Here is a 20,080-nt window from a genome sequence, read left to right as displayed (position 1 = left end):
AATATTTTTCTGTCCTAATCCGCTTTTCTAGGATCCCAGGGTTGTGAACGTCAGACCTTTGCTTCGAGTCTCTTCTGTTCCTTTCTGTAATACTCGTCCGTGTCTCACGGGGTGTGGTCCTGCTGGCTGCTCTCAGCCACCCGCTGTCTGTTTCATGACGCGATTATCACTTGTCGAGGGTCTTCCTTGCTCTCGAGCCCGGCTCTATCCCCGTCTGCGCGTGGACGAGCTTGGGGCACACCCATGAGGCCTCGGGGATTATCTCGTGGCCTCTGGGTCTCACCAGCCTCCTGCAGATGCTGCGTGTGCTTGGTCATGGCACCCTTGAACTGGCAGGTTGGGGCCGCAGGCTCCCTCAGCCCCGTGCGGGCGGCGCCTCCAGGCCCAGCCTGCTCCCGGCTTTGTTCTCTGCACCTGCCGGGAGGGGAGGGGAGGGCCCGCCCGCACCCGCGTCCCCGGCTCAGAGCCCCGTCTGAGCTGCAGCTGCCGGGTGCTCGCGGCCTGCGCAGCACGTTGGGAACGAGGCGCAGCCACACCAGGGCAGGGGGAGGGGAGCTGGGCGGTTCTGCCCACCCTGCAGCAGACCCTGCGTGCCCATCTCCACCGCGTGTGATTCTGACTGGTGGGTGGGAAGCTGGTGGAACGTCTCCCCCTTCCGCCAGCGTGTCACACGCGGTGTCGGGGTGACCGGGAAGCCCACTGCTCTGCTCCTGCTGCGGGTCGTGATGTTCTCGAGGGGGCGGCGGGCGGGCGGACCGTGGTGCTGACCTTCCCGTCAGGATGGAGCTGCGGGGAGGCCCCGCAGAGCATCGCCGGTTCCGCCTGCGGAGCAGCTGCCGGCGGGGCGGGTCGCGGGATGGCTAGCTCGAGGCCGTGAGGGGGGCGCCCCACGGCCGTGTGACAGCGCCTACCTGGCGCAGAGCCCTCGCAGTGCCGCGCACGGCTTCCTGCCTCAGCCTACTCTTCTTGCCTCCACAGGTTCCGGCTCGAAGAGGAGTCAGCCCACTTGGATGAAATGCCGCTCATGATGTCTGAAGAAGGCTTCGAGAACGACGAGAGTGACTATCACACGCTGCCACGGGCGAGGGTCGCCCACAGGAGACGCGGCCTGGAGTGGCTCGTCTGTGGGGGCTGGAGGTCCCTCTGTGCCAGGTTCGTCACCGCCCCCGAGTGCGCCATGTGTGATCCGGGAGCTCAGCTTCTGGCGGGGGGCGGGGGGGGGGGGGAGGTGACCCAGATGGCGTGGAGCAGGCCGAACCGCAAGATGGCTATGCGGCCATTTGATGTTTGGAAGCGGAGAAAATATGCGATTTGCCATCAGTGCGTGAGAGAGCTTGTTCCGGCTGCTCCGAGCTCCTGTGCTGGGCGCCGCGGCAGCCCCGGGCGGCGGCTGTGTCGGGTCTGATGGCAGCACCGGCCCTGGGAAGAGGCACCGCCAAGTGAGTGGGCCCCCGAGCGGGAGGAGGCCCCTGCGAGTGGTAGGCGTGAGCTGACGGCCTACAGGTGGGTCTCCTCACCATGATGGGGGCGCCCGGGGGGTCCCTCGTGTCGGGGGCGCTGCACTTCTGCCAGCAGCCGGCCCAGGACCCAGGATGCGGTCGCAGCACCGACCCTGCCTGGAGGGAGCACGTCAGATTCTCGCGCTCCTGGGGCATCCCCTTGTCTTGTTGCCCGGGGCCACATGCTCCTGCCCGCCAGGAAGGGGGTGACCATGGAGTGCAGGTGTCCGGTGTCCTGCGCGCTCCCTTTGGGAGTTTGCAGCGAGGCTTTCTTTTAAGAATTATTCCCTTAGTGTAAGATTTTAATTTTTATTTCTTTATGCACACAAGGACCGGGGCGCAGGCCAGAGGTGGGGGTGAGAGGACTCCCCAGAGACAGAGTGGGGAGCAGAGAGTCATTGCTGTGGGGTGCAGCGGGGATACTGGAGAGGCCTGCGGCGCCCTGTGGGCTGCTCCCTGGCCGGTGTCACACTAAGGCCGCTTTGCTGTGGAGGCCCTCGAGGAGGTGCTGAGACTCAGCCCCTAGGCTGCCAGCGAGGCTGCCCCAGAGAGATGTTTTTATAACTGATTTGATTTCTGGGTCAGCTTGTGAGGGGGTCCAGCAGCATGGGGTGGGCTTGGGCTCCCGAGAAGTCCCTCAGGGGTGGACATCAGAGGCTGGGAGCCGAGGCGGAGAAGCTTCCTGCCTCCAGCCCCTGTCGGCCTGAGCTAAGGCGCTCTCATCTCTCGTGTACGGAGCCTTTCATAGGAAGAGGGGACTCGTGGTCAGTGACTCGGCAGTTGCAGAATTGTGATACAGATTTAATAACTGTTTTGAAAGTATTTTCTAGTTTATTTCTTTTTTTAAAATTTATTTATTTTTATACAAGAGCTGGGGTACAGGCCAGATGCGCAGGAGGGTGAGAGGATTCCCCGGAGACAGAGCGGGGAGCAGGACAGGCAGATCCACTGAAACCCACTGCTGAGGGGAGCAGCGGGGAGACAGGAGAGGTCTGCTGCGCCGTGTGAGTCAGCTCCCTGGCCAGGGATCGAACTTGTACTGCAGAGGCTGCGGACAGCTTCACAGCGCTGCACTCAACCGGCTGCGCCACCAGGGAGGCCCAGTATTTTCTAGTTTAAATAGCTTTTCTGGAGTGTTCTTTGGGGCACGTAGTCAATGCTAGAATTAGTTTTTTAGCAGATTGTTTTTGCTTTTGTGTCCGTTGCGTTTCGTGCTTTTCAAGGAATTTATCTTTTCAGTTTTTAATTACAATTTTATTGATTTACGGTTACTTCCCATAGTTTTTGCTGTTAGAGGACGGTAGGTTTGGTTCGCTGTGGGAAGTGTGGACGGACTCCAGGAGCAGCTCGCCGCCCGGCCGAGTCCCGGTGCCAGCGTGGTCGCCCCATCCTTATCCCCACCCCGCTCTCTGCCTGCCTCTTGGCAACTGTTGTTTTTTTTTTTTTTGCAGTCTAAGAATTATTTTTGTTGTGATTTGTTAGTTCGTTTGCTTCTGTTTTCTCGCGTTTTCGGCGTAACTGCCGCAGGCGGCGTGTTCTTGCACCAGGTGCGACTCACCTCTGCCCCAGCCTGTCCTGTTGCCGGGCACCGCCTGCCAGGCATCCGGGTGGCTGCTGGGGGGCACCTGGCCGGCTGCTGTGAACAGGGTCTGGGAAGTAAAGATGCTCTGTCCAGGTTCACGGACTGTGGCCCCCACACATCCTTGGAAAGCTGCTGGTCTTCAGCTTCCCCAGGAGCAGGCCTGTCCGCACTGCCGGGGCGGGGCTCGGTGGCCGGGGCGGGGCGGGGCGCTGAGGCAGAGGTGTTCAGCGCGCGCAGAGGCGCTACCTGGGAAAGCTCTTGGTTATTTTCTTCCACAGACGTCACTTTGGTCCTCCTCACTCGTCATTATTTGCCGCATATTTTACTCGCATTACTTTGCCCTCAAAAGTTGCCCATAATTTTTTACCCGTCTGCTCTGCGCCCATGGTAAGCGTTCTCGTTCCTTCGGGCGCTCAAGCCCGTGACTCCCTTTCTGCCTGCATGTCCGTCGGCGGTTCCAGTGGCGCCCCGGCCCGTCTCTGAGCCTCACGCCTGCGCTTCCTGGCGTGGTGGCCGGTCTGTGGTGGGTGGAAGCCCCCGGGCTGCCACCCTCCGTTTCCCTGGGCGCGCAGCAGCGGAAAGTCTGGTCGAGGTCTACACAGGCTGAGAGAGAAAATATTAATAAACTGTTGGACATTTGTGCTTTCGGCCTCGGTGTAAGTTTAGGGTTCACTGAGTGTGAGGCGGGGCCCACGTGGGGCGTGGTGCTGCCGGTGGGAGCCTCGCCCACGGAGGAGGTATGGACTTGGCGTGGACGCTGGCCCTGGCATGACCCTGGCCCTCATGTCCCCGACGGCGGCCGGGCAGCAGCGCGCACAGTGCAGGCGGTCACAGGGCGCGCCCCGGCCTTCCCTACCGGAGAGGTCCTGAGCGCAGCCCAGGCTGGGCAGGCATTCCCAGGGGCACCGACACCTACGCTCGGCCTGGGGCCTGACAGGGCCTGGGTACAGGGCTTGCCCAGGGAGGTCAGAGGCAGCGTGAAGGTGGTGCCCACAGGAGCCACGTCTGGATCTCCATGTCGGCTCCTTCTCAGACAGCCATCACCGCAGGCTCACGCTCACTCCTGAGCTTGCTTTGCCCCGTGAAGTCCGGGTTCCTGCCTTCCGCCCCGACTTGCTGTCCTGGCCGCGACTACAGTAAGAAGGAGAAATTGAACAGCTTCCCTTAATAAGCCGTCCTGCGTCTTTCTACTTTGGAAATTTGAATTGACCGAATTTTTCACCCTGAGGTTTATAAATTCATGATAACGTTATGTCTAATAGACCTAAGTTGTATGCCTTTTAATCATTTTCTGAAGTATTTTAAGTAAAACTGTCCCTCTGGAAACTATCCAGAAATGATGGTTTGGATGTCAAGGAAGGGGACGTGCTAGAGCTGGCGATGTCGGCACCAAGCTAGACTCAGGATTCAGAGCCTCGCTGCGTGGACGGGGCAGCTGCGTGGAGTGTGGTCGGGCCTTTCCTGCCTCCGCTGTGGCCCTTGCCGGTGTCCTTTCAGCGTAGTGAGCTGAGCCATAGTCTTAATTCTGGTTTTGCTGTGACTGGAAATGTCACCTTTTGGAGAGAAAAGGTGGGGCCTGGACTCCCTGGAGTCTCCGAGCCTCCACCGCTGGCCAAATCGGGTGCCAGAGAGCCTCGGGGCCCCACTGAGCGGCGTGGAAAGTCGCCACTAGTGGGGGCGGCACCTTCCTCGGGGCCCAGCTGAGGTGTGTGGGTTTCACTTGCCAGGAAGAGCCCCTCCGCGGGGCTGTGATTCCCCATGTCCTGGGCCTCACAGCACGCACACGTCTCATTCAAATCTAGCTGACGGACCTGTTTTAAGAAAACCCCAACAAATTAGCGTTGGGTGTGTTACCGGGTGTCTGACAAATGTGGATGTGAACAGCTTTTTCTCTGAATTCTAGAACTATTTAAAAGCCTTTTTAGAAAGCACGTGCAATGTGTACATTTTGTTTCATGCAGTTGCTGTGATTGGCTGATGCATATTTGTCAAAGGAAAAGGGAACTGAAGGCTCGCACGGTATGGCTGGGATGTCCCGAGAAGTGTGAAGAAAAGCATCCCGGGAATTCTATAAAAAACCAAAAGTACAACGTATTCACCTTCATCCCCGGGGTAAGACTCCGTTCCTGGGGCCGGGCTGGCCGGGAGGGTGTTGGCTTCGTTCCTGTTTTTGTGTTTCTGAATTTTCACCCATGTTGACCGTGTCGCATCCTTTTGCTTTCGGGCCATCGTGTTCCAGGCTGTTGTCAGCAGTCCACGTGCACATCCGCGTCCGCATAGCTCGGTCGAGGACGACGACCGTGTCACTGCTGCCTGCAGCGCTCGATAAACATATTCATGTCCACATTATAGAAAGAAATAAAGCTAACTAAAATGATCAGAAGCCAAGCCGTAAGTTGCGACCCGCTGGAAAGGTGGAGGGGAAGTTGAAGGTCGTGTCTGCAGCAGTCAGGGAGTGTCATGATGGAAGGGCGAGAACTGTTTGCACAGGCGTGGCATCTGGAAGCGTTTCCAGAGCTCTCCTCTCCTCCCGTACACGTTTCAGGCCTTGACACGTCGTCACGTAATCTTTAATTAGGTGTTAAGCTAAATTTAGCACTGAAATTAAATATGACTTTTGTTGCTAGCGATCGTCCTGGCTTAGATGACAAAGCCAAGCCTGCGTGTATTTAGAATAGTTGAGCCATTTTTGGGCTCTGTGGCTTGTTCCCTCTTCTTCTAGACAGATCTGTCTCTAAAGGCAAAAGCAAGAAGGTACACATTATGTTTCTGCATGAAGATTTTGACCTGCTGCCGGGATTAGCGCACGCATGCTTTTTTACAAGAAAACCCTGACGTGTGAAACAAGGGCCGCTCTGCTCCAGTGTTTTGAGTGACATCAGCGCGATGCCACCCTGGTGCTGCTTCTGCCGCCGTCCCCCGCGGGGCGGCGAGCGCCGGCTCTCGCGCAGGCACCATCCCTGAAACCCCAAACCCCGGGCTCTGCGATTCAAGCACAGATCTTGTGTCAGGACAATAAAACGTAAGCCGTCCTTAGGCAGATAAATATTCTCATCTTTATTGAATGAAGCTCCTGTTTTCCTCTCAGGTTTGAATTATTAAACGCGCTCAGATTGGCTCAGCACTGTGCGTTTTCCTGAAGGTCGCCGGTGCATTAGGCAGACGGGGAAGTATTGATTCAGTGTCTGAGGCCGGCAGTGCCGCTCAGCTCTGCCCCAAGCAGCCCGCACCGCCTGCCCACACCGCGGAGCCCTCAACATACCTGTTGGTGTGTCTCTGCAACTATCACCCCCTGGATGAATTTTTTCTTAGATTGTCTCTTAAATTAGTCTTTTCATCTAAAACGTAGTATTTTAGAAACATTTGGTAATTGCACAGTAGGAATTCTATGCCATTTTTAGCACGAATGGCAATTTCTGAATTGCTAATAGATATAATTTATGCTAACTGAGATTTTAAAGAAATCACTGAGGAAAAAGAGAGCTTTCTCTCCTGCTGAGATTAATTTATGAAATGATTCAAAACATTTTTAGACAGCAATTGAACATGATTATGAATATAAACGTGTTATCAATGTAACCGATTTTTCAGTCACACACATAATGTATGATGATGCAGATAACTTTATTATCCACTCTCTAAGTCAACAATAAGTACTTAACCCATTGCTCTGCTCTTGTTAAAATTTCCATACCTTCAGTTGCATAAAAAAAAGCATCAAGGAGATTTTCATTTGCAAGTTTGTAAGTTCCCCTCTCGTTGTAGCGTGCTGCAGACTTATTCTCGTCTACAAACATGAGTATTGTTCCGTTTTGGTTTTCAGTTTAAAAATCTAATCATTTGTTTGTAAATTGAAGTCTATAATATGCTAGATCTTGGGCTTTCTTCTATAAAAGTGATTTTATTTGAATTAAAAATCAAAAACAAAGCCTGCAGGATTTACATTCCTGTAATTTTAATGATTGATGGTATTTATATTTAAAAATATCGTTGAAGATCAGTTATCCAGAGATTAGTAATACATAGCTGTCTGTCTTCCTGAAAATTGGTCTAACATGTACAAATTTGTATAATGTGTCCCTTTTTTTCCTACTCTGAGGGGATGAAATAATTTCAGGAGGTTAGGAAAGCGTGACTGGCTTGCTCTATGCCATTTCAAAAATACATGGTTGCAACCCCTTTTCCATCGTCAGGCTTCCTGGGGTGTCGTCAGACGCGCCTTGGGCGTGTGTGCCTGCTCCGTGCTGACGTGGGAAGCTTTTGCTGCCTCATTTTTTTGACTTACAGAGGATGTGTGTGGCGAACCCAGGAAATCGCACACAAATCAAAAGCTTTTAGAGGATACTTTTAACATAGTTGAAAGTTCTAATTCCCTTTTTAAAAAAATTCTTTCAAATATATCTTGGGGGTGCCTTGGCCGCTCCCTGTGCGGTTCAGTGTTTGGAGAGCCGGTGTCAGAATCGTTACGTTTTGTGTGACTCAGAGGACGGCCTCATCACTGGTGGAAGTGTAGTTACCGTGCTGATTTTGATGACCTAATTGAAGTATTGAAGATTTTCCTTGGAGAAATGTGTTAATTTTTTCTTTTCCTTTGTAGGTTTTGTATGAACAGTTCAAGTTTTTCTTGAACCTCTATTTTCTGGTAGTCTCCTGCTCACAGTTTGTGCCAGCATTGAAAATAGGCTATCTCTACACCTACTGGGCTCCTCTGGTAAAAGAAAAGATTTTTAAAATTAAGTTAAATTAATTATTAAGTATTTATATTATAGTTTTAAGAGTTGAGATAAACTGGTAGAATTTTAAAAACAAAATACTGTCACTGTGTATCATGGAATGTACAAGATTTACAGAGTGCCAGGAGGTCTTTGCTGCTGCAGAGACCAGCCTGTACCTCATGGGTGCCGCGGCCTCCAAAGCCTTCACTGCTGGACCTGCTCTGGGCTCTCCGGACGGCCCGTGGTCCCAGCAGGCCCTCCCCGTGGCCAGCGGTCAGGCCCCACAGCCCCTCAGGGCCGTCCAGGCCATTCTGGACTTGGCGTGTGAACATTTGGAAAAGCAAATGGTGCTCGAATGTTTCTCCTCTGAGCCTAGGCCGTGCGGGTGGTTTGGGGCTGCTTGTGGGCGGCTCCCGGCGGCTTTCTCCCTTCGCCTGGAGAAGCGCACCACGTCCCTCTTGGCCTGCAGGCTCTGGGCAGCCTTGCCGGTGTGGGCCCCCGGAAGCCTGCAGCAGGGCGTCCCTCTGCAAGAGCGGGCCTGGGCGTGCGCACGAGGTGGGCTTGTCTCCACGTGGGGTGGCCTTGAGCAAACGCAAGTGATCCTGAATGTGACACGGTGCAAGGCGAGCCCCGGGGGCAGGGGGTGGACAGCTATGCTGGGCGGGGCGCTGACCTGGCCTCCACCAGCAGGAGAGCTGACGATGGGGTTCGGGGAGCTTAAAGCAGACTCAGCATCTTTATTGGAAGAATTTACCCTCAGGAAATGGTGACTGGGCTCAGACACCCGTGTCTGTCCCTGATGACCAGTCATTTGTGCTTTAGCAGGGGGCCGGGTGACAGGCAGTGTGCAGCGAAGCCCGAAGGGCTCGTGTTCCATGCACGCAGATAGGGTTCGGATACGTGGAGAATGATGCACTGTGTCACCGGTCTTCATTCGCATCCGCCGCCTCTGCGCCGTACTGGCTCCTGGCGGGACAGCCCTCCCCGAAAGGGTTTCTGTCCTGGCGGAGAGAGTGTGGCAGTGGAGCCGTGATGCCAGGTGCCGGCCATAAAGCCCTGAAGACAGGATGAGGGGTAGAGAAGGAGGGGTGGTTTCCAGAGGAAGCCTTTCTGAGGGGCTGGTGTGAGCCTCACCTGAGTGACCGGGGAGGCGGGTGGGCAGGTGCTGCCCAGGGCCAAGAGTGGCAGGTTGGGGAGCCACGGGAGCAGAGGGCCTGGGCTGCAGCGGCTTGGCCTTGGTGGAGCGCAGGGGGTTGGAGGCGCCTGCGTGTTGCAGGTGGACTGCGCTGGAAGGGCTGGGGCCCCGGGGTGCGGGAGAAGGCCACACGGGGGCCTGGGGCTTGGTCGAAATGTAAACCTTTCACTTGTGCATTTATTATGTTTTGTAGTGTTTCATCATTACATTTTGTCTTTTTCCTTTGTTTTCATTAATTTTATGTTTTAAAGCTAATATAAATTGAGGGTGGAAGTAATACGAAATAATAAAAGAATTTTCCCATTTTTGTTAAAGTCTGGTTTTCTCAAGTGCCTTCTTTTATTTTTGTAACAGGGATTTGTCTTGGCTGTTACTATCACCAGGGAAGCGATTGATGAATTCCGGCGCTTTCGGCGAGATAAAGAAGTGAACTCACAGCTCTACAGCAAGCTCACAGTGAGAGGTCAGCGGGCCCCCCAGGCTCATAGTGAGAGGTCAGCAGCCCCCCAGGCTCATAGTGAGAGGTCAGCGCCCCCCCAGGCTCACAGTGAGAGGTCAGCGGGCCCCCAGGCTCACAGCGAGAGGTCAGCGCCCCCCCAGGCTCACAGCGAGAGGTCAGCGGGCCCCCAGGCTCACAGCGAGAGGTCAGCGCCCCCCCAGGCTCACAGCGAGAGGTCAGCGCCCCGCCAGGCTCACAGCGAGAGGTCAGCGGGCCCCCAGGCTCACAGCGAGAGGTCGGCGCCCCCCCAGGCTCACAGCGAGAGGTCAGCGGGCCCCCAGGCTCACAGCGAGAGGTCAGCGCCCCCCCAGGCTCACAGCGAGAGGTCAGCGCCCCGCCAGGCTCACAGCGAGAGGTCAGCAGGCCCCCAGGCTCACAGCGAGAGGTCAGCGCCCCCCAGGCTCACAGCGAGAGGTCAGCGCCCCCCCAGGCTCACAGCGAGAGGTCAGCGCCCCCCCAGGCTCACAGCGAGAGGTCAGCGCCCCCCCAGGCTCACAGCGAGAGGTCAGCGCCCCCCCAGGCTCACAGCGAGAGGTCAGCGCCCCCCAGGCTCACAGCGAGAGGTCAGCGCCCCGCCAGGCTCACAGCGAGAGGTCAGCGGGCCCCCAGGCTCACAGCGAGAGGTCGGCGCCCCCCCAGGCTCACAGCGAGAGGTCAGCGCCCCCCCCAGGCTCACAGCGAGAGGTCAGCGCCCCCTCAGGCGCACAGCGAGAGGTCAGTGGGCCCCCCAGGCGCACAGCGAGAGGTCAGCGGCCCCCAGACTCACAGCAAGAGGTCAGCGGCCCCCAGGCTCACAGCGAGAGGTCAGCGGGCGTCGCCTGCGTGCATGGCTGTGACCGCCGGCTGAGGGCTGTGAGAGCCTTAGGTTTATGTTACTAGCAACTGAGAATTTGTCTTTTTAAAAAAATGGTCCATCGCTGGTACCGTGAGAAATGGCCTCTCCCCATGGGGGCGGCTTCTGTGTGCTGAGTGCCCGTGGGTCTCCCCCCAGAAGAGGCACTGAGGCACCTGCTGGCCCTGCACCCAGCGCCTGGCCTCTGTGGCTCGCCAGTTCACCCTGATGTGGAGTGCGCCGGCCAGGCCGCAGTGACTGTGGAGTGCGAGATGCGGGTCTGCCAGTGTCTGACACCTGCGCCCCTCCTCGCCCCAACGCGGTGTGGGCTCCCGTGGGCGGACACGCTGGAAACGCTGTCTCGAGTGTTCTTTTGAGGAAAAGCCGCTTCCAGATCACTGCGCTGATCTCTGGACGAGGCTTTGCTCGGGACCAACCGCTGTCCTGATGAGCACCGTGGCCAGCACCGGCCTGGTGTCCTGCTCGCTCTTTCCTTCGGAGCCGCTGTTCTAGCAGAATCCTCCACACTTGCTGCTGCTCCTCCCCCTTCCCGTAGGAGCTTCCTGCTGCTATTTGCCTGACTCTCGAGTGGGTGGCAGGGACAGGGGACAGAGATTGGCCTGCTTGTTGGCAGCTTTTGCAAAAACTCCTGATTCGACGGGGCGCTGAGTCACTGCTCCACCTTGGGCCCCACGTCGGTGTCACGCACCTACGCTGCTGCCGAGAGGCGTGCGACCCCAGTGCTGGGTGGCGATCATCCCTTGGCCATGTGACACCCAGTGCCTCAGGTGTCCACAGTGCCCTCTGTAGTCAGGGCATTCTGTGGTCTCGTGAGATTCCAGCCCAGGCCAGTCCTGGACTATGTTGTATTTTTTTGAATTTTTATTTATGTACAGAAGACCTGGGGTGCAGGCCAGAGGTGGGGGGGGGGTAAGAACTCCTCAGAGATAGAGTGGGAAGCAGAGCAGAGCAGGCGAATCCACTGAGACACACTGCTGAGGGGGGAGCAGGGAGACTGGAGAGGTCTAGGGCACCATGTGGGTCACTCCCTGGCTGGGGATGGAACTCAGGCTGCATTGGTAATAGCCTGAGACTGACCCCAGGCCAGCAGGGAGGCCCTCGACTGTGCTTTTAAAGATTCTGCTTGTTCAATGCCAGGGCCTTGCAGACAGGGCTGGGTCAGGCAAGAACACACACCCCATTTGCCCTCTGTGGCCACACCGAGGTGGGTAGGCATGCTCAGGGTGTATCCAGGAGGGCTACAGTGTGTGCTCAGCCCCCGCTGCTGCCACCCCCATCACCAGTATTTCTCTTGGGTCGTCCTCGGGTGCCCTGTGAGCTCAGCCTCTGCGCCGGTCGGGGACTTGCCCTTCTTGCCACGTCGGCGGAGCAAGGGCTGGACACACTTATTTCTGGTCAGCGGGACGGCATTTCCCCTGCGCCGCGTGGCCGTGCCTTGGGGTGCAAGACCTCAGAGCCTGACTGTTCCATGCTCGGCGCGGAGGGATGATGGAGAAAATGCCGGTTTACCACACTGAGGAGTCATGTTGCGTTGCTACACTTGGAACCTCAGTGTGGGCTTAGTCCTGACCTGTCTCCCTGGAGCTCCGGGCGAGAGTGGCTCTGCCTGCGGCTCACATCCTCTGGGCAGGTGTGTGCCGTCAGTGCCGCACGCAGCGATGTGAGGTTCTGGCAGCTCCGTCTTCCTTGGCCACGGAGGGGCACGGGCTCAGTTGGGTGGCGCAGGTCCCCCAGGGTGCGCTGGCGCATCCCCGGTGCCTCCTTTGCTGGGGTGTTTCACGGCCTCCTTGGGAGCTGGCTGGGAGGTGATTCCTTCTAGTGACTGTCTCTTGAAGGAAATTTATTTTAAACCTCTAAGTCTAGCTTGTTTTTGAAGTTATCAGACTGTCATCGGTCAGGTAGAGTGTAACGAGCGCGTCTCCCCGAGCTGATTGTGCATCTTTTGTCTTTAAGGTAAAGTGCGAGTTCAGAGCTCAGACATCCAGGTCGGAGACCTCATCATAGTGGAAAAGGTTCGTACGTTTCCATCTACTTTCGACCTGCACGCGCCCGTGCGCACGCTGGCCCGATGCGGGGAACTGCTGATCTGACGGAATTTGAGATGTTTTGTTTTAAGTCCCTTTCGTAAGGTTTGATGTCGTGGAAGAAAAATTTGGATTTTTGTATATTCTGTTTTGCTGACGTACGGTGCATGTAGGTGACGTCGCCTCTGTCTGATGTAAGGTCTGTAACTGCTTCATGCTGCATCATCAGACTCGTCTCATCGGCCAGAGGGCGTGGGAGTGGGCGCCTGCAGGCCGCTGAGCGCTCCGTCCAGAGCTGCCTTCACAGGCCGACGAGCACGGTCAGCAGGTGTTCCTGGGGCTCAGACATGCAAGAAGGGGAGAGACAGGAGTGATGGGGCAGTGGAAAGAAATCGTGTGGGCCCTGCAGGAGAGGCTGCTGCGGGCTGGAGCCTGCCACAGCTGCCTCCTGGGGGCCCTGCCTGAAGGTGGCTCAGCGGGTCGCCGCTCCTCGATGGGTGTGAGAAGAACCCAACCGTGGGGGAGGCTGGGGCAACGAGCACGAAGCCTCCTGGGTGTTGCCCGCTGGGCCTCTCAGTACCTGAGACGGTGGCCCTCGGGGGCCCTGCCCGGCGGAGTCTCTGCGCGGGGTTGGCACAGGAGCGACTGCGCCCATCTCAGCTTTGTGTCCAGTCGTCTGGCTGCAGAGCTGCCAATTGGACCCAATTGCTCTTGGGGTGGTCTCTGTCTCTGCCCTGCGGGGTGCACCTGCACCCCTCTGTGCACGTCTGCGCGTGTCAGTGGGGACACTGACCAGGGAGGGGCACGTGGTGCACGTGCATGTCTGCCGTGTGCTGTGAGCACGCGCCAGTTCTCCTCTCTGCCTGGGAGCATGGAAGCTTGGCAAGGCCTCCTGGCTCGGCCCTCGGGGCCTTCATGCCCTGCCTCCGCTGCAGTGGGGCTGACGCCAGGCTCACAGCTGGGCTGTTGTGGGCGTAAGGCCTCCCTCCCCCACACACGGGCTCCCCGCAGGCCGTCCTAACACACAGCCTCGCGCCCCACACCAACCCTCTTGGTTCCTGCTTCAGAAACCAACACGTTTGTTCTTTTTTATAGCTGGGTTGAAAGATCATTTATAATAAGCACTTTAAGCAATGTAACGGGTGAGTCTACCACGTTGGAGGATAAGTGATTATCAGGCTTTTCTGCCCTCCCGCCATCAGGATTGATGATGATTATCAGGCTTTTCTGCGGTCCTGCTTGCATGCCTGATGGCGGGCACCTAGCGTGGGGAGTGGGCATGCCTAAGTGAGCGCGCCTGCGCTGAGACTGGGCTCATAAGGCGCCTTATAAGTCCTGGCGAACCAGAATCAGAGAAACCACCAGACGAGAGCAGCACCAGCAGAGCAGCAGAGGCCACGAGAGACACCGGAGAGCCCAGAAAGAGTGAAGACTCGCCAGGGGCAGGCCTCCCGGCCCCCCGACACCCGTGCCTGCCGCATACCTGGTAAAAGCTGAATAAAAGCCACCAAGGGCTCCAGGACTCTCCTTTACAGGTCTGCTTGGGTTGTAGAAATCTGCCCTGTACCCTTCCCGCCACTACACATGTATTTCTTGACCCGGACGAGCACTGCTGGGCTGTGAGGGGTCGGGGCCGCAGGCCAGGGCAGGCACTAGGAGCAGGAGAAAGATACTTGAGGGACCCAGCAGGGACAGTCACAAAATGTGGGCTCGCGGCTCCCGGGTGTCAGCGATCCCCTCAGACGGAGACAGCAAGCGGATGAGGAAGGAGCCGGGCAGGGGAGGGTGGACCCAGCTGCAAGCTGTTCTAGGCAGGCCACGTGGAAGGAGCCAGGGGCTGGAAATGATTTGCCACGTAACCATAGTCGGGAAGAGGGTCTTGATCGACACCCCTGAAGTGCCATTCAGAGCGAAGTCGCCACCGGAAACTGAGGGGGGTTACATCACGGCAGCAGGCTCCTTCGCCAGGCCTGGTGCCCCAGAGTCTGACCCGCACGTGGCCACGACGACCCAACATCGGAGTCCAGGGTGCAAGCCGAGCAGCACAGAGAGGCCTCGTTACAGCAGCAAAGGCTTCACGTCGGCAGTCAGATTCCTCCTGCAGGGGACTGGACAAGAGGAGCAGCGTGAAGCAAGGCACGCAGGGACAGCAAAGAGCGAAGCCACTGCCCTGGGGATAGGGACTCAGACACACAATAATCAGTAAATTGATGCGCCCCAGCATGAGTGCTGGAAAGGCCGGCGTGGTCCCCAAGCTCAGCGTGGACGGCGGCTCCACTGGTGTCCCCAGGGCTGCTGCCACGGAGGACGCGGGGCTCAGCAGCATGGACCACGGCTGACAGTGCGCCATCAGCTCAGGCGTCCAAGAGCCGGTTACGGAGCTGAGCTCATCATCAGAGCCCCCCGAGGTCCAGGTGTTTCCACCGAAGAATTCCCAGAAACCTTTAAAGAGAACAGCGTCATTTCACATGGAAGCTCCTGGGAACTAGTTGAGGATGGACCCCTCCCCAGCGCGGGTGGGGAGCCCAGGGTTATCCTTACACGGACCCCGGAAAGACACTGCAGCAAAGGAAAGCTGAAACCTCGAGAAGGCGTTCCAGGTGGCGTCAGTGATACAGCGAGCGGCCCGCGGCACAACCAAAGGAGGTCTTGGCGTGGCTGCTGCCCAGCGCTGTCGTGGCGCCCCGCACACGCCGTGACGCGTGTTCCGGCAGCCCTGCGTCTGGTGGGGCCCATGGGCGCCAAGCTGCAGCAGCCGGTGCAGCGTGTCTCTGTGACGTGCATGGGGTTGTGACCTGGTTTGCAGGCACCCCAGCAGCGCGCACTGTGTCTAGACCGCAGGCCGGGTGGATGTGGCCGTGCGAGCTGAAAAACGGTGGCTCAGGATTCTGAAATTACCCAACGTCAGTGAGCTAAAGAAAAACCACTTGACGGGCCTCCCTGGTGGTGCAAGGGATTAAGTCTTAGCACTATGATGCTGTCCCAGCCTCTGCAGCAGGAGTTCGATCTCTAGCCAGGGAGTGACCCACAGGGCGCAGCAGACCTCTCCTGTCTCCCGGCTGCTCCCCTCAGCAGTGGATTTCAGTGGATCCACCTGTTCTGTTCCCCACTCTGTCTCTGGGGAGTCCTCTCACCCCCCCCCCCCGCACCTCTGGTCTGTACCCCAGCTCTTGTATGCATAAATAAATATTTTTTAAAAATAAAGAAAAAGCACGTGATCATAGATGAATCGGGGAGCATGGTCCTGAGTCAGCACCCACTCGTGATGAAGACGCAGCAGGCCGTCCCAGCGCCGGGCCCTGACGTGACGTTGATCAGGGAGCATCCGTAAAAAGGCGCCAGCTTGGATAACGCCTGGTGCAGAGCCTGACCACTGTCCTTCCCGCCAGCCAGGGGCCGGCAAGGGCGCTGCGCAGCCAGCCCTTCGTCCCCCTGGCACTGCTAGTCTCAGGAAAGCAGAGAAAGAAGAGAAGGGACCGGGAAGGAAGAAACACAGATGTGTCTGCTGGACGTAATAGAGACATGGGGAGGGATCACAAGGCAGCGAGGTCCAGCTCAGACACCAGACCACCCCCGGATGTTGGGCCCATGGCCAGCCAGCGTGCAGGCCCCGCCATGGGGTTGCCCAGGAAAACAGCCTCTCAGGTGTGTCGAAAGTAGCAGTGTGTTCTTGAAGGTGATGAGAGACCTCGGTAGAAACACACCATCTTGGATTGGAGCAATCCACAGTTTATCCAAAACTGAGCTCTAGGTTTGATATAATTACTATCAGAATCTCAGCACGGTTCATTTTTTGTTGTTGTTGTTAAAGACAAAAATCAGCTCATTTTAAACTGATTTGGAAAGGCACAGGCCCTAAAATGGCTAAAACAATCCTGACAGGAGGACTAAAGTGAGAAGAATCGCCCCTCCTGCTGCTGTGGGGCCGCGTGGCCGTGTCGCAGGCCGCTGGCGGGAGGGAGGCGCGGGCGGGCCCAGGTGCGCAAGGTTCTGGACGGTGGCGCAGCGCAGGTGCAGCGGAGGGAGGACAGCAGAGTCCAGCCTCAGAGAAGATAGAACCGTAGTGCGAATGTCTCTCTTTATGTAAACACTAAATCAACATGCATCATGCGTGTGAATATAAAACAGCCTTTCAGGGGGAAAAAGGAGAAATATTCAGAATATAGGGTAGGGAAATAGTTGTTAGAACTCACACCAAAAGCACAATGCATAAGAAAAAGAAGGAATTGCATCTCATCAGAACAGTTGTTCTTTGTGGGGGAAAAAATGTGATGTGATGAATAGAAGCTGTAGACCGGGGGCGCGTTTGTGAGCTGTGCGTGCGCCCGCGGCTGGTGCCTGGAGAGTGGCAAGTCAGCCAGCAGGCCAGAGGCATGGGGAGGCGTCCCCGAGGGGCCCATGGGAACAGGCTCCTGGAGGCGGAGCCCTTGTGCGCTCCGCCCGCAGGAGATGCCGCCGACACAGATGTTGCCACGCGTGGCCGAGGGCCGTGGTGAAAAATGGTGTGAAGCCAAGTCAGCGACGTGGGGAAAGATGCTTGCACGCTCATCTGGGCAGGAGAAGTGACAGTGGACGGCACTGATCATCCAAGCCCTGTGGCAGTCCCGTGGCCTTAGGCGCCCGCGCCAGGCAGACTGTACACAGGCAACCCTGCCTTGTTTCTGATAGTTCCAAATCCGAACAGTTGAGATCCCAGGGGCGATGGCCAGAGACCGTGCAGCCCCCAGGCGGGAGCCGGTCAGGAGCCTCACCCTCGAGTTGCTCGGTGTCAGAGAGGACAACCTAGTGCTTGCCTGGAAGGATCAAGGTCATCTGAGCACCCTAAAAAAAAAAAAAAAAGATAAGGAATGAAATGTAGTGGTCTGGAAATAAAATTAAGAAAATAATTCCATTTGTAATAGATTCAAAAATAGTAAAATACATGAATTGCCATGAATAAAGTTAAAAGAAGCACAAGACATGCACTTTCAAAGTGACGAAGCACCTTGGAGACGTGGCGGGAGACGTGGCCAGGGCAGGACGTCGCTCCTCGGGGATTAGAAGTGCCAGGTGAAGTGGGTTCGTCTCTTCCCTGGCGCGGACCTGGAGCTGCGGGTCCCTCCACGCGCTGGCTTTGCGCCGCCGCCACCCAGCAGCCCCTGGCGTTCGTGCGGACACTCGAGGGCCACGGGAGCCACAGAAGGTTTTAAGCAGATGCGCGAAACTGGAGTGCTTGCACCCCTCCATTTCCAGGCCTCCCGCACAACTGCTGTCATCAAGAGCGTGGAATCAGTCGAGTGTGAGTGTGGAAACGGCCTTGTGTAAATGTTGGTTGACTTTCTACAAGAAGGGCTGGGGTGTCTCAGCAGGTGCTTATTTGGGCCCCGATGCTCTGTAGGAGGCCCTTCCCCCTTTGCGTGCAGTGTTCGGCCTTCCTTCTGCTGGCCCAAAGTAGGCCTCTGTCCACCCACAGCCGGCAGCTTTGTGGGCGGCTCTGTTTGCCCCCCGGATGACTCCTGTCTGCGCGCGCGCGCGCGTGTGTGTGTGTGTGTGTGTGTGTGGACACGACGCAGTCTGGCGTGCGCCTGCTGCGCTGGAGCACGTGCCGCCACGGGCCTGCAGAGATGCCCTGAGCTGCCGCTGGTCAGCGGGGCAGGGGGCCAGCGCAGCCCATCCTCGCACGGGGCCACTGCGGGTCAGCACGAGTCCAGCCTGGCCGGGCCTCCCCTCCCCGCACGCGAGCTTGCTCTTGGGGCGGGAGGGAAGAGCCGGCTGAGATCTCTGCTGCGGTTGTCCGGCGTCTCCTCGTCCTCGCTGGTCTCCGGCCTCTGTTCTGGGAGAGTCCTGCTTCCTCCGCAGACGTCTTTTTCTTCCTGGTGTCCTTGGTTGAATAGAAATTCTTGGTTTTAATGAAATCAACTTCATTCACCTTTCCTTTTTAGTTCTTGTTGGTTTTTCCCCCTTTTTGGTGGCGGGAAGGGTCTGATTTGAGAAATCCTTCTCTCAACGTTGTGAAAATACTGTATGGTTTGTGTTTTAGGGATTTTATTGTTTTGACTTTGACATTTGGGAGTGTCACTCATTTGGGGTGAATTTTTGCATTTTGACCCAAGCGGAGGTCAGGTGTTCTGCCCCTCGCCCCCGGGGAGATCAGGCTCAGCGCACAGCCCGCCCCTCCACACCGCTGGCCACGGCCTCTGGGGCCCCCTGGGCCCGCCCGAGCTTCCGTGTCCGCGGCGCCGCCTCGGCTCAGTCGGTCTCAGTATTTGCTTTTGTGATGTGGGTGACGTGAAGAACGTCCCCGTTCTTCCTGGCCGGGGCGTCACCCTGTGACTGTGAGGGGCGCCTGGTCAGCACCCCCGAGCAGGTGTGACGGTCTGGAGCGGGCCTGCGCGGGTATCACGGTCAGTGCGTGGGCACACGCGTCCTCGCAGGCCTGTGCGCTCCCTGAGTGTGAGCTGTCTCTCTGCGTAGGCTTCGCTTCGTTTTCTCGGTAACAGTTTCGCTTCTTGTCCAGAGGTCTCACTAATCTCATGTTAGTATAAATATATATATTTAAATTTTTTATTTGTAATTATAAGATATTTATATTCTATATTACATATAAAATATGAACTGTAATTAAATTAATAAACAAAGTATATTTATAATTACAGTTGTAAAATACATTTTATTTTATATTATAAATATACACATAAATATTAAAATTATATTAATTTTTTCATATTGTTGAAATGGGTATATCTTGAAAGAGATCTGCTTTCCTGCCGTTGATATGTCTGTTTTCTGTGTCATTAATTTTTTTTAAAGATGTATTTATGCATACAAGAACTGGGGTGTGAGCCGGGGCGGGGTAAGGGTGGGGGGCAGCTGTGTGTGAGAGGACTCCCCAGAGACAGAGCGGGGAGCAGAACAGGTGGATCCACTGAAACACACTGCTGAGGGGAGCAGCGGGGAGACAGGAGAGGTCCGTGGCGCCCTGTGGGGAGCTCCAGAGGCTGCGGACAGCTTCATAGTGCTGAGACTTAACCCCTGTGCCCCCTGGGAGGCCCCTTCTGTGTCATTAATTTTTGCTTTTATATTTGCCTTCGTTTTCCCGCTTGCTTGGGGTTCCTTGATGTTTCTTTTCCCTGCTTTCAAATGGATGGCTGTTTAGTTCTTCGTCTATTTTGAGCATTCTTCTTCTGTTGTATTTATTTCATTGTGTTTCCCCCTTAACCCTCCTGCCTGTGGCTGTGCTCCACACTTCGGTGAGTCAGGTCTTTCTCGCCATCCACTGGGGCAGTCCCGAGTGCCCGTGGCGCTGGCCCGGGCCCCGTGCAGCCTGGCCCTGCTCCTCTCCGCCCGGCGGGCCCACGCGGCCGCAGCTTCCGTGTGTCCCGCTGCGGCTGGCCGGCCGCCGGCCCGGGTCTCCACCCCCATAGCCAGCTCTTCGCTGAGATTGCAAAAAACAGGAAGAGCTCATGAAAGTACGTGTCGTTATTCCTACTAGAACTAGACACGTTTTCCTCTCGTTAGGGGCAGCTTTCCCAGTGGCCAGAAATATTGATAATAACATTTAAATAATGGTGTGAAAAGTGACTTGCGACAGTTTTTCTGTGCCAGCCACTGCCTTTGAGTTTATGCCTTTTCTGCTTTATAAACATTACTTCCTTCAATTACGGGGCTTTGTTTGCTCAGTCATACATTCGTTTACTCGCCAATTCCTGAGAGTTTTGTTTATCTTCTGTTCTG

At 56.4% G+C, this 20,080-nt stretch overlaps 1 protein-coding gene across 5 annotated transcripts in view; it reads left to right on the top strand.

Moving 5' to 3' along the window:
- ATP9B (ATPase phospholipid transporting 9B (putative)) overlaps positions 1-20,080 on the top strand; it is an 89,840-nt gene that overhangs the window by 12,173 nt on the left and 57,587 nt on the right. For all 5 annotated transcript variants that reach the window (XM_037508388.2, XM_054693982.1, XM_054693981.1 and 2 more), the window contains exons 2-6: positions 979-1,152; positions 5,043-5,193; positions 7,679-7,792; positions 9,346-9,454; positions 12,297-12,355. In XM_037508388.2, the coding sequence (XP_037364285.1) occupies positions 979-1,152; positions 5,043-5,193; positions 7,679-7,792; positions 9,346-9,454; positions 12,297-12,355 (607 nt within the window). The remainder of the gene's footprint in view (positions 1-978; positions 1,153-5,042; positions 5,194-7,678; positions 7,793-9,345; positions 9,455-12,296; positions 12,356-20,080) is intronic.

The sequence above is a fragment of the Talpa occidentalis genome, unplaced genomic scaffold (assembly GCF_014898055.3).
Source record: "Talpa occidentalis isolate TD23 unplaced genomic scaffold, MPIMG_talOcc4v2.1 talOcc4.13, whole genome shotgun sequence".
Taxonomy (NCBI): domain Eukaryota; kingdom Metazoa; phylum Chordata; class Mammalia; order Eulipotyphla; family Talpidae; genus Talpa; species Talpa occidentalis.
The sequence above is the reverse complement of the archived record's forward strand: the minus strand, read 5'-3'. Positions and strand labels throughout refer to the sequence as shown.